Source organism: Brachionichthys hirsutus, chromosome 17, assembly GCF_040956055.1.
Source record: "Brachionichthys hirsutus isolate HB-005 chromosome 17, CSIRO-AGI_Bhir_v1, whole genome shotgun sequence".
Taxonomy (NCBI): Eukaryota; Metazoa; Chordata; class Actinopteri; order Lophiiformes; family Brachionichthyidae; genus Brachionichthys; species Brachionichthys hirsutus.
Window position 1 is genome coordinate 9,259,404 of NC_090913.1, and position 10,911 is coordinate 9,270,314.

At 46.2% G+C, this 10,911-nt stretch overlaps 2 protein-coding genes across 2 annotated transcripts; one reads left to right on the forward strand and one right to left on the reverse strand.

Annotated features, from left to right (window-relative positions):
* The first annotated feature begins 594 nt into the window (after positions 1–594).
* On the forward strand, positions 595–4,128 carry snapc3 (small nuclear RNA activating complex, polypeptide 3). The gene is made up of 9 exons (XM_068751506.1): positions 595–827; positions 1,212–1,295; positions 1,392–1,470; positions 1,570–1,674; positions 1,768–1,917; positions 2,204–2,286; positions 3,217–3,375; positions 3,536–3,643; positions 3,720–4,128. The coding sequence occupies exons 1-9, from the start codon at positions 595–597 to the stop codon at positions 3,865–3,867; spliced, it is 1,149 nt and encodes a 382-aa protein (XP_068607607.1). The 3' UTR covers positions 3,868–4,128.
* Positions 4,129–4,192: 64 nt separating this feature from the next.
* psip1a (PC4 and SFRS1 interacting protein 1a) lies at positions 4,193–10,452 on the reverse strand. Its single transcript, XM_068751503.1, has 17 exons — positions 10,343–10,452; positions 10,021–10,093; positions 9,842–9,918; positions 9,536–9,674; positions 9,342–9,431; positions 8,960–9,064; positions 7,932–7,988; positions 7,790–7,850; positions 7,520–7,613; positions 7,166–7,331; positions 7,007–7,086; positions 6,824–6,879; positions 6,366–6,436; positions 5,970–6,071; positions 5,677–5,878; positions 4,756–4,843; positions 4,193–4,665 (listed from the first exon to the last, which is right to left on the reverse strand). Exons 2-17 carry the CDS (start codon positions 10,090–10,092, stop codon positions 4,638–4,640), a joined length of 1,488 nt encoding a protein of 495 aa, XP_068607604.1. The 5' UTR covers position 10,093; positions 10,343–10,452; the 3' UTR covers positions 4,193–4,637.
* Positions 10,453–10,911: the final 459 nt, after the last annotated feature.

Below are 10,911 nucleotides of genomic sequence, written 5' to 3' on the forward strand. Positions count from 1 at the left end.
CCTTATTGGAAGTTAACTAATCTCTGTTGTTGCAGGACTTTTCCCGTCTTCCAAATGCAGCACTGAGTCCACATCTCCCGATATTTATAATGTAACATGACAGTAGGGGGCGAGGTTTCCAACATCAGCCCACAAACGTCTCCTTATCTTGACGCATTCGCAGATATTTTATTCCCCTTGAACTTTGAGCAACCTTTTTTTAAATTAAATTCTGAATGACTCATCTGAATCTGCACTCATCAAGACAACGAAAACTTTTGCGAATGAATACGTGATTCAACTGCAAGTGAATATCCATTATATTCACCCATACTTTATATAAACCGGATGTGTGTATAACATTTACTGTATTTAAAAATGAAGGTCAAGTTCATTATATTTATCACTTTGAAATGCAATGTTTTTTTATATCATTTTTATTAATTGTATTTCTATGCATTTCATTTGTTTTCATTGCGGAAAACAAAAATGAAAAAAAAAACACGTAGTTTTTTTTTTTACCTGAATGAGCCTCGTCGCTCGTCGTAAAAACTACATTACCCGTCATCCTTCACCCACTGCGCAGTTACAGTGAAAAAAAACAAAACAAAAAAAATGGCGGCGAGCAGGACGCCGACAGATAGCGAAACAAACATCCCAGACCACGAATACGTCGACGTCAACACCAAACCATTTCACATCGGCTCTTTTAGAAACGAGTGGCTGAAGAGACTGAGGCCGAGCGACTACTCCTACCGGGGGGAGGACGAGGACACGTTTCACGCCCGGTTCGCGACCGACACGGGGATCAGCGCGGAGACCCTGGAGGAACTGAAATCCATCTGCAGGTACGAAGGCTAATCCTTCTGTTTGCTAACGGGAGGGTATTCCTCACCAGGAATACGCATGAAAATGTTCCTGTTCGTGGGGTCTTTACATTTCCTGTGTGTCACGAATCAGTGACTCTTCGGCAGAGGTCACTGAGGAGGTCAAGAACCTCCCAAACATGCAAAAAAAAGGGGCATATATTGTCAGATATTCTTAGGAAGACTCTCCAAATCATGTAAAAAAAAATGGTTCTAGCTTCTACAACATCCTGCCTCTCCAACTGCGACACTTTTATTTGACATTGTTGTACGGTAGTGTTTTAGCATTTCGGTGATGGAGGATGACTTTTCTGTTTTTAACCATCTCTGCCTCTGACTTTCATGACTTTGTTTCCTTTCTTCAAGCCCAGATTCCCTCCATTGCCATCCTCAAGATCAGCAGCCCGATCCCAGCGTCGTGCCTCCAGACTCAACTTTGAGAACGCTCGTGTATGACCCTTCCCTTCGCTTGTTATAATTTGCGCTGCCATAAGAGAAACGGCGTGCGGACGTGTTCAACGCTGTCATTGTTTTGTTTTTTTGCAGACAGAGAAAAAAGCGACAGACTTGCAAAGCTTCGTCGAAGGGCGCCAAGAATCGACACGATCGCTTCGCAGAGGAACTGGTGGGTTTGTTCAGGATCCGCCCGTGGGAATAGTTTAGTGGCCTCCAGCAATGTGCATTTATGAATATGTCATGTCTTCTCTCTACGCTTGGACTGCAGGAGCGTCTAACTGTTGGCGTGATGGTCGAGTCAGTGGAGGACATGATCCCTGAAGGAGAGGTCATTCTAACCATCAACGTCTACTACCCATCCATCATTGAGAATGTGAGCTTCTTGCCCAAAACCTCGAAATCTACAAGTCTAGAATTGTCAATTGTGCTGAGATTTCCTCTCCCCACCACCACCCCCCCCACCCAGTATAGCAAAATCAGACCCTACGTGACTCTCCTAATGACGGGCTCGCACAGCTTGGCAGATCTCAGGGATGGCATCTGCTGCATCAACGACTTGCAAATCTGTGGAGAGTTTAGCAACACGCCGGGCATGGCTCCGGACTTCATCAGCAAAGTAAGGACGTGTGCAGTGAGTCCAAAGTCGCACGTACTCCGTGAGATCTGAACATACTGCGCATCCGACGTAGGATGTGGGTTCTGTATCCATCCATTAGGGGTACGCTAAAATGTCATTTCGGGTCAGTTTATTTTCGGTACATGAATGGCAGAAAAGAATGACTTAAAATGCTTTTATGTTTAAGAATGCAAACAGTATAATTTGTATAAATAATCCTGTGTTGGTTGTGGTTGAGTCGTATTCGGTGACTGGTTGTACTTGAATCTTGTATTTTGTATTTCAGGATCATTTCAAGTCGGCTTTCTTCTTCTTCGAGGGTGTTTTCTACAGAGACATGCGATTCCCAGAGTGCCAGGACATCAGCATGTACGTCTTTACATGGCTTTATGTTATTACTTAAATTAACCCTTTATAGGGCACTCATCAGAATGCATGTGAAAACTCAAATGATCAAAAATAGTCACTCACCCCATAAAGGGTTAATTCTACTCAATTTGAAACATTGCTTTTATTTCCACCGCTGTTGCTTAAAGGGGGACATGTTTCTACACTAATATTTGGTGGTTTGGGGTCATTAGCAACCCCAAAACTGCTAAATCAAACCATCCAGTCAACCCCAAAACTGCTAAATTAAACCATCCAGTCAATCCGGCGTAGTTTGCGTCGTTCTGTAATCAATATGTGACCTTTTAAGAAACCAAATTGATAAGACGAGAACAAGCACGTCTTTATTTTACAGGACTTTATACTCCTTGTGATTCCCGTTCTCATCAAGCTGTTGCATTGAGCAGAACACAGAGCACAAACGACCAGGATCATTATCTTTGATGGGAATCATTGCATTGACCTTCCTCCGGTCACACTGAGAGTCGTCTCCCAACTGAAACTGTGCTCTCATTGTTGTCATTCCCCGGAGTCGTATTTCCAATTAACCTCGTCCATGAGAGAAAAGCATTCAGTCGTTTGAGGAATAAACAAAACCCCACATTGTTTCTTCCCGAGTGGGGGGGTGAACCAGCGAGACGGGGATGCATCAGTGAGGAGTTTGAGGGGGGGGGGGGGGGGATATTGTACCTTACAGTTTACAATAAGCTGGAGAGCAACACACTCAAAGGCGACACAAATGTAGTCTCTTTCTTGGTATTTGATCATTACTGATAAAAAATGTTTTGCATCAGGGTAAGTAATGACCTTTGAGGGGAGTGGGTTTCTGACCGACTTGCTCAATCCGGAACATTAAAGAATTGCATGAATTCCAGACGGCGTGCGTGTGACGTACTTTCTGCGTGTTCACAGGACCGTCATCGACTGGGCAAAGAGCCACGGCTTCCCGTCCTCCGGCCAGGCCAACATGGACGACACGAAGTTCGTGGATCTGACTCTTAAAGTGGGTTTCCCATACCTCTACTGTCACCAGGGAGACTGTGAACACATCGTTATCTTCACAGACATCAGGTTAGTGAAATGCGTTTACTTATTTAGCACATCAAATGTCACGGAAAGCGCCCGTAAATATGAGAAATATTTTAACGCTGTAGAAAGTCGCTTGTTTCGGATGGATCCGTTGAGTCAAAGTATCAAATATACCTCATCCCTCTCCTTCCACATTCTCCAGGTTGGCCCATAAGAACGACTGCTTGGACAAGAAGCTGTACCCACTAATGACGCACAAGCACCGCTTCACCACACAGAAGTGTGTCGTTTGCCACGTCTTCATTGGACGGTGAGTGAACGCGGCGGCGCATCGGCAGCTTCGATGTGAAGTAAAGCACAAGTTGAGCGTCCCGCTCTCTCTCCAGATGGCTCACGACCAACGACCGGTTCGCTCCGAGCGATCCCTGCCTCTTCTGCGACAAGTGCTTCCGGATGCTCCACTACGACGATAAAGGGAAGAAGCTGGGAGACTTCCTGGCCTTCCCATACGTGGACCGAGGAGCATTTAACTGATGCGCCTCGTTTGAGCAGCTTCGGGTTGCAGATTACAGTTTTATATTTCAAAAAGAACTGTTACACATTTGAGAAACATTTTCTTACGTTCTCTTGTTTGAAATAAATATTTACTGGAAAATAATGAAGCTTCCCAGAAAAAGCTTATTTGTTCCCTAAAAAGTGATACGATGATGCAATTCCTGTAAACTGTTATCCAAGTTCGGTGAAGTGTTTCTGGACCGATGACGCATCTGTGGCGGCAGGCACTAGTGGCCGTGTATGGGATTACAATAAAAAAATAAATGCTATTTAAATATATGCACAGACACAAAAGGATGGCTTTTGTCTATGAACTACTTTATTATTCTGAAACAGCTTATCATAGGCACGAAAAATACTTATTTACATCTATGTTAAAAACAGAGGGTTGAGCAAACCGTAGATTTTTATCTGTGGGGCTATGCTGCGACAGAGTCGTAATGCCTCGAAACCAGAACTAAATCAATGGACAGCGACTTAAAAAAGTGGAGCGTCTATATTCAGAGCCAGATCTATAAATTCTTGGCCTTTTTAATTTATTTATTGTAGCCTTCACACTGAGACACGAAGATAGACGGTACACAAGTTAAAAAAAATAAAATATGCAGTCAGTTTCCGAGTGGGGGGGTGGGGGCTCTTTGCACAGAAACCAAACGACAAACTGCTACTTGTTACCGGACACGAAGGAATGATTGGATGAGAGATCTCGAGTCAAAGCTTTGAAGACAGCAGCAAACATCCTCTTTTCTTCAAGCCGACTCTTCCTGAGCTTTCGGGCTGCAAAGACAACAAACGGGATCGTCGGTTAAATCATCAGAGCAAAACAGCCGGCCTCCGGCGTGTCTGAAAAGCGGGGAGCACCGGTACCTGGAATTTTCTCCGACTGAGGTCTCAAGAACCTTCGTCCTCTCGGATTCCTGGTTCTTCTCAACGGTCTCGCCATTTGACAGCTTGTCTTCAGGCGGCACAAAGAGAAACACAGACTTCAGTCATACGGAGAACCCACAGCAGCACGTGACGACAAGTCAGGGTCCAGACCTCTACGGGGGATAAATTACATTTTACGTTGATTGGGCATGCCCTGCTCTAATGGACCTTTCACAGACACTACCTTTAGGCAAAAACAGTGCATCGATTGAGAGAATGAATGGGGGGGGGGCGGGGATTATTCGGCTGCAGACATCAGATGAGAGCGTTATGAGTCTACTGAGAACATCGACCACAGGCGTCCTACGAGGGAACTGAAGAGTTCAATGTCTCCGTTCCTTTTCGGGTTTACAACATGACCCAGCTGCTCATAATTGATTCAGCATCAAGCAGCAGACCGGGTCCCATGACGCAGCCCTCATCGCCGGGGCGACGCACCAGCGGTTCAACCGTGCTTTGGTGAATCAATCGCTGAAGGAGAAGCTGATTGGATTTGGGTGGCCGGATGATAGTTTGGGTTAGTTCCTCTTTAAGTTTCTCTTTCGCCGTGCGCCAGGAAATGGAGACGACGCTCCACCTGCACACGTACGGAAACACTTCAATGATCTTTATCACAACCCCCCCCCCACACCCCCCACACACCCTACACGACTATCAAATTTCATACACATCGGCCAATAATCAACAGATATTAATATTCCGAAGCTCCTCTGACTGCAACGCTACCGAAAATCTCAAACTGATCCCTAATCCAGGATCTCTTCTGGATCATCTCCAGAATTGAGTCGTTTAAAATGTCATCAAGATCCGTCCAGAACGTTTTGCTACCAGACGCCGGCGATGATGATGCTTCACGGGTACCTGAGCTGTATTCCTTGGCTTGCTCCACTCTTTTCAGCGCTCCTTTCTTGGCTTCCTCGTGCTGCCGCTGCTCAGCCAGAGACTTGTTGAGCACCTGGCTGAGCACGCAGTCGCCCTCCCCCACCAGGAACATGCTCTTAAACTTGTTGTACAGCATGGTGGCCTTGTCCACGATGTCCTGGCTGGCCTTGAATCGGCGAATCTAGAAGACGGAGGGAGAGAACGCACTCAGGAACGGAGCTTGAAGGCGCCCCCCCCCCCCCCCCCCCCCCGACGCGGCTTGGAGGCTTGACCTTTTTGAGCGTGGCGATGAGCTCGCCGTGTTTCTGGAGGTGCTGTGTCGTCACTTGGAGGGCGCTGAGCTCATCCAACACGTCCAAACACTTCTTGACATCCTTACCGGGTTGGGAGCGGGAACACCGAGGGGGATAGAACAAGAAAGCGACGATGATGAGGAGGATGGCGTTTAGGCAGTCCATTTTTAATGAGCACTTTCCAGTATAATCGTGTTTCTCTTGTGGCGGGAGGTTTCCGAGATGCTTCGAGATGAAAATGTATTTTCACGGACAAAACGTTAGAATGCGCAGCAGAACCTGAATGGCTTTAAAAAACAAAATTATTCAATGCTTGAAAAGCAGCAAACGCACGAGGATGCGTTTAGAAACTGAGCGTGATTTCACGGAACTTACAGGGTTGTCGATTTTCAGTGAAATCTTGATCTCGCTGTGGAGCCTCTGGAGTCTCAAGTCGGTGGATACTTCTGCGGAGCAGAGAACAGGAAGTGAAGGGATTACCTAACGGCTATTTGTAACAGAACGTCAATAAAGGCTGTTTTTTCTCTGTTTAAGAAAATACATTTGGAGTTATTTCGACCGCTTGCGTCTTTGCCGCCCGTGCCGTCCTTACGCTCTGTTGTGTTTTCAGTGATAACGCCATGGAAACCATAACCTCATCTTGTTCTACGACAGCGTGACTCTGCCCAGTTTGTTAAAATAAATAAATAAATAAAAAAGCCATCTTTTAGATCCATGCCCGACGGCGGCGAGGCAGGATGTAAAGCTCATGTAGCTGGTTGCCATGGCAACACACCAACCACACCGTTTTGTAATTTCCAGTGTGACACACACAGTTCACCAGTAGCACTCACCCTTTTTCTTGACTCCTGTCCTCTCCTCATTTTGCTTCACATCGTCTTTGTTTGACCTGCAAAACATTTATATTTTATTCCCCCCCCCCCGATCAAATCAGAGCCTGGATTTTTAAACTGGGATCTGTCGGAGGGACCAGGAGAAGGAACGCAGGTATTCTAGGTATATAATTCTGCACTCACTCCCTCAACTCATCTGCTTTCCGCCGCCGCGCGTCTTTGTCACCGTCGGGGTTTTGCTGTTTCTTTCTGCCTTTGTTTTTCTGCGAATAACAGAAGTGAAAAAAAAAAAAAATCACATTCCGAAGACCAGATTCAAACCGCGGAGGGCGGAACACCTGCCTCTTCGTCGTCGGAGCCCGAGGAGGTGCCGTCCTTGGGCGGCTTCTTCTTCTTGGATTCAGGCTCCTGGGCGTCTGCATCCTTTCCTTTGCCCTCATCCTCCTCTCCACTTCTGGATTTGTCCTCCGCTGCTCTCTTTCGCTTTCTGTCGGACTCCGTAGCGTCCCTACACGGGAGGAAAGGATTCCGTTCAGATCCACGCCGTCAACTAGGAAATCAGTCCTGGGTCCGACCAGATGGTAGCCGACCTCCGAGACTGGAAACTGCTCCTCTTTATCTTTCGCTCTCAGTGTACTCATTCATAGCTTAAAGCTTTCAAACCAATCTGTGTGTGGCTCATTTCATCATATTTACATTTCACTTCCTGAGCCTTGCTGCTCCTGCTGCTGAAGCAAAAGTAACTTCTCACTTTTGGGCTTCCTGCCTCTTCGTTTTGGACCCTCTGCAGCTGAGTAGGACACACACACGCACGCACACACACACACACACACACACACACACACACACACACACACGCACACACACAAAAACAGATTCAAGTAAAAGGATGGCTTTATGCTCATAACAAAAGATAAAATGTTTTACAGTACATTTAAAGTGATGCCATTCTCTATCACTTCTCACCTGTGGGGCTAGCAGGACTAGCGGGAGCGTTGTCTTTTTCAGTGTCTTGCTCAACATCACTCTTAATAAAAAATAAATAAATCATTAATTCAATAAATAAATAAAAGACTTGAATATAAACGCAGTAATTAATCCTCCCAACCTTTTTCTTTCTTCCTCTCTTGGGTTTACAGACTTCTGATTCCGGCTGCGCTGCGCCCTGAATCGTGACACATATGGTTAATTACAGGACAATTTACAAACCGGTAAACCGGTACACGACCTTTGGCTGTACATGACCTTTGGCTGTACACGACCTTTTCTTTAGATTCACAGACAGCTGCTAAAAAACCGAAAGCCAAGTGGACAAATAAGCAAATATTCAGTCTTGAACGACTGAATGCGTTACTCGTTATTCTGTCAGCACATTTTAAATGTTACTGCAAATACCACCATCTAGTGGACAAAGGTCATTTTGCATTTTCTTTGTACGCACCATTGTTTCACTCCACTGTGTCCAAACACACACACACACAGAACGCGGTATTTACTCCATGATCTGGGGAAATAAGCAATCTAAAAAAAAATAGCAAACAAAGTGCTGTTTTCATCTTTGTGACCTTTCTTGATACTTGAGGCTTTAAATGGTTCATTTCAGCAAATAATCAACTGATACAATTTTTTTTTTTTTTTAAATTGGCTTATCAGAAGTTCATTTGTAGTTTTAAGAACTGCAGAAAAGACACGGGATACCAAAACATTTTTTTTTGGTTTTTGCCTTTAACAACTATTTATACTCCCTTACAGCTGTGAGCAACTCCAGTTTCTGGAATCCTGAAAAACAGCAAGACTCTTTCTAGACATAAACTGAGGTAAAACTTACCATTCCCCCAAAGCACACAGAGAGCCATGCAAAAAAAAATGAAAGCACACCAACTACCAGTCGCTTTGTTGGATGCGCATCCAGGAGGCAGGACAAGCATCAACCGAGTCATCAGGGTGGCCTCACAGGAGAAGAAGACTCGCTTTCACGGCAAACCTCGCTCCGACCAAACTATCCGGCACCCTCGCGTGTTTCTGGCCACCAATAAGAACTCAGAAACAAACCACCAGTGTTTGCATGCTTCCCCGTGGAAATGGGACGAGGTGACCTGCACCGATTTATGGCATCCCAGCATGCAAAGTACGTACATCCTGGTTCTGAGGACCCTGCTCAGAGATCAGAGACCCCTCCTCCTCCTCCTCCTCCATCTCCTCCTCCTCCTCCTCCTCCTGCTCAGCCTCACTTCCTGGAACCTGAATGCACCCAAGACACAGCATAGGATGCAGCGTGGTGGGGGCTAAACGAGTCTTGAAAGGGAGAAAAGTTAGCGAGCAGCCTTCTGTTCCACAGAGGCTGCTGTTGCACTCATCGATCCGACGGTCATCGTCCGTGCCGATTCGGACTTCGGCGCTAATCAAATAGACGAGCGTGCAGAGCAGAGGAAAACACGGCAAAAGAAGGACGAAGCTGACAACACAAAGCAGTGAGGCGGTCGTGGGCGTGTATTTCCTACAGGGGGCAAAAACGTACTTTGGATTTGATCCCCTTGTCGTCGGCGTCCTCGTCCCCTCCCGGGCTGCAGTCTGAATCTTTTTCAGCGAGAGTCTCTGGGTGCACCGGCTTTAAACAGAAGAACAATTTGGATTCAAAATAAAACAAAGTAGGCAACCCCCCCCCCCAACATCGTATGCCACAGGATCGGGGGTGCAGGCTCGGAGGATTACCTTGGGCGCCGTCAGATCGACCTTCGGGTTGTTCTCGATCTCCCACAGGCCTTCGTTGAAGCCCTTCCTCTTGTTGGGCTTGGCGTACTTCTCTTTGTTGAGCTGGTATGGGTAGATATCTTTGGGGCCAAGAAACGCACTGTTTGAATGACAACGGTGCACATTTCATTCATTCCGATGCGAGGCGGCGGCGGAAAGAGGCCGAATATTTATTCGGCCACTCGGGAAAATCTCTTTGTCATTAAATGAACAAAACGCTGAGCAGAGGAAATGAAACAAAAGCCTCCTTTGCTGCAAGTTACGAACGTTTCATGGGTGCCGAAGAAGAAGATGGGGAACTTGATATTGGAGAGCTTCACAGCGCCATCGGGGACTTCATCGATCTGGTGGAGATAAATAAATAAAGTCTATTTACTCGTAAACAACAACAAGTCACCCCCCCCCCCCCCAGATGATGGGGCAAAACGGTGACGGTCTGAACGTACTCTCGCAGGCCAGTGTGGATAGCCCTTCATTTTAGCAAAGATCAGGTCTCCGGGTTTCCAATCTCGAGTCATGCTGGAAAAGAAGTGAACAGAATAACTTCCATTGATGCACATAAATGGAAGTCTAAAGGACCCCCCCCCCCCCCCCCATCACCCACACAGCCACGGTTCATCCCAACATGACGGTCACGATCAGCCTGACGGACAGACAGAATGCAAACTAGCTAACCAGCTGGTTTAACGAACGCGGATCACTAGTTAGCGCAGCAGACAGTCATGCTAGCTCGACCGCAGCGAAGCGACGGCCGTTCCCTTCACGCACCTGCTGTTCGGAGAAGAACGGAACAGGAGCGGGACAGTTCGGTCCGGCGTTGTTGTCTATAGGAGGAACGCACGGCGGGCCTCTCCCTCAAAGCCGGATGCACGTTTTCCGCTCCCGCGCAGGACGTCAACAGGAATGTACCATTTCCTGTTAGGACGAGGGGGAGTTCGTTTTAAGGCCATTTGTTTTTTTAATTAATTTATTTTTATATATACCAATAGATAGAGTCAAACTCGTTGAAATCTTTACAATATTATAAATGCTTTAAAGTTAAAGTGCCAGTCATAGATATATTATTAACCGTAAGCTTTTGTAATATTTACTATGCGGAGCATCCAGCTGTTACAAAGATCGTCAATACTTTTTTTTCTGTGGAAAAAGTGGGCATCGATTTGTGCGCATGCGCTTTTGCCATATTGTTTGCAACCAGAATCACAGTATTTTCAGGCTTTGATTCATAAACTCGATGGAGCAGTCCTCCAGTAACACCCACTTTCTAAAAATATGTGACTCGTGGAATCCTAATTTAGAATTTTTGATTTTGTACGCGTATCAGTGGTTGACTTGTG

What these genes read in the sequence shown, in the direction of transcription:
- snapc3 (XM_068751506.1), top strand. Translation starts at nt 595, where the DNA reads ATGGCGGCGAGCAGGACGCCGACAGATAGCGAAACAAACATCCCAGAC. An exon ending in ATCGCTTCGCAGAGGAACTG is followed by an intron (nt 1,471 to 1,569) that starts GTGGGTTTGTTC and finishes CTTGGACTGCAG; the next exon opens with GAGCGTCTAACTGTTGGCGT. An exon ending in CTCCGGACTTCATCAGCAAA is followed by an intron (nt 1,918 to 2,203) that starts GTAAGGACGTGT and finishes TTTGTATTTCAG; the next exon opens with GATCATTTCAAGTCGGCTTT.
- psip1a (XM_068751503.1), bottom strand. Translation starts at nt 10,092, where the DNA reads ATGACTCGAGATTGGAAACCCGGAGACCTGATCTTTGCTAAAATGAAG. An exon ending in TCGATCTGACGGCGCCCAAG is followed by an intron (nt 9,432 to 9,535) that starts GTAATCCTCCGA and finishes TTCTGTTTAAAG; the next exon opens with CCGGTGCACCCAGAGACTCT. An exon ending in TCATCGCCACGCTCAAAAAG is followed by an intron (nt 5,879 to 5,969) that starts GTCAAGCCTCCA and finishes TCCGTCTTCTAG; the next exon opens with ATTCGCCGATTCAAGGCCAG.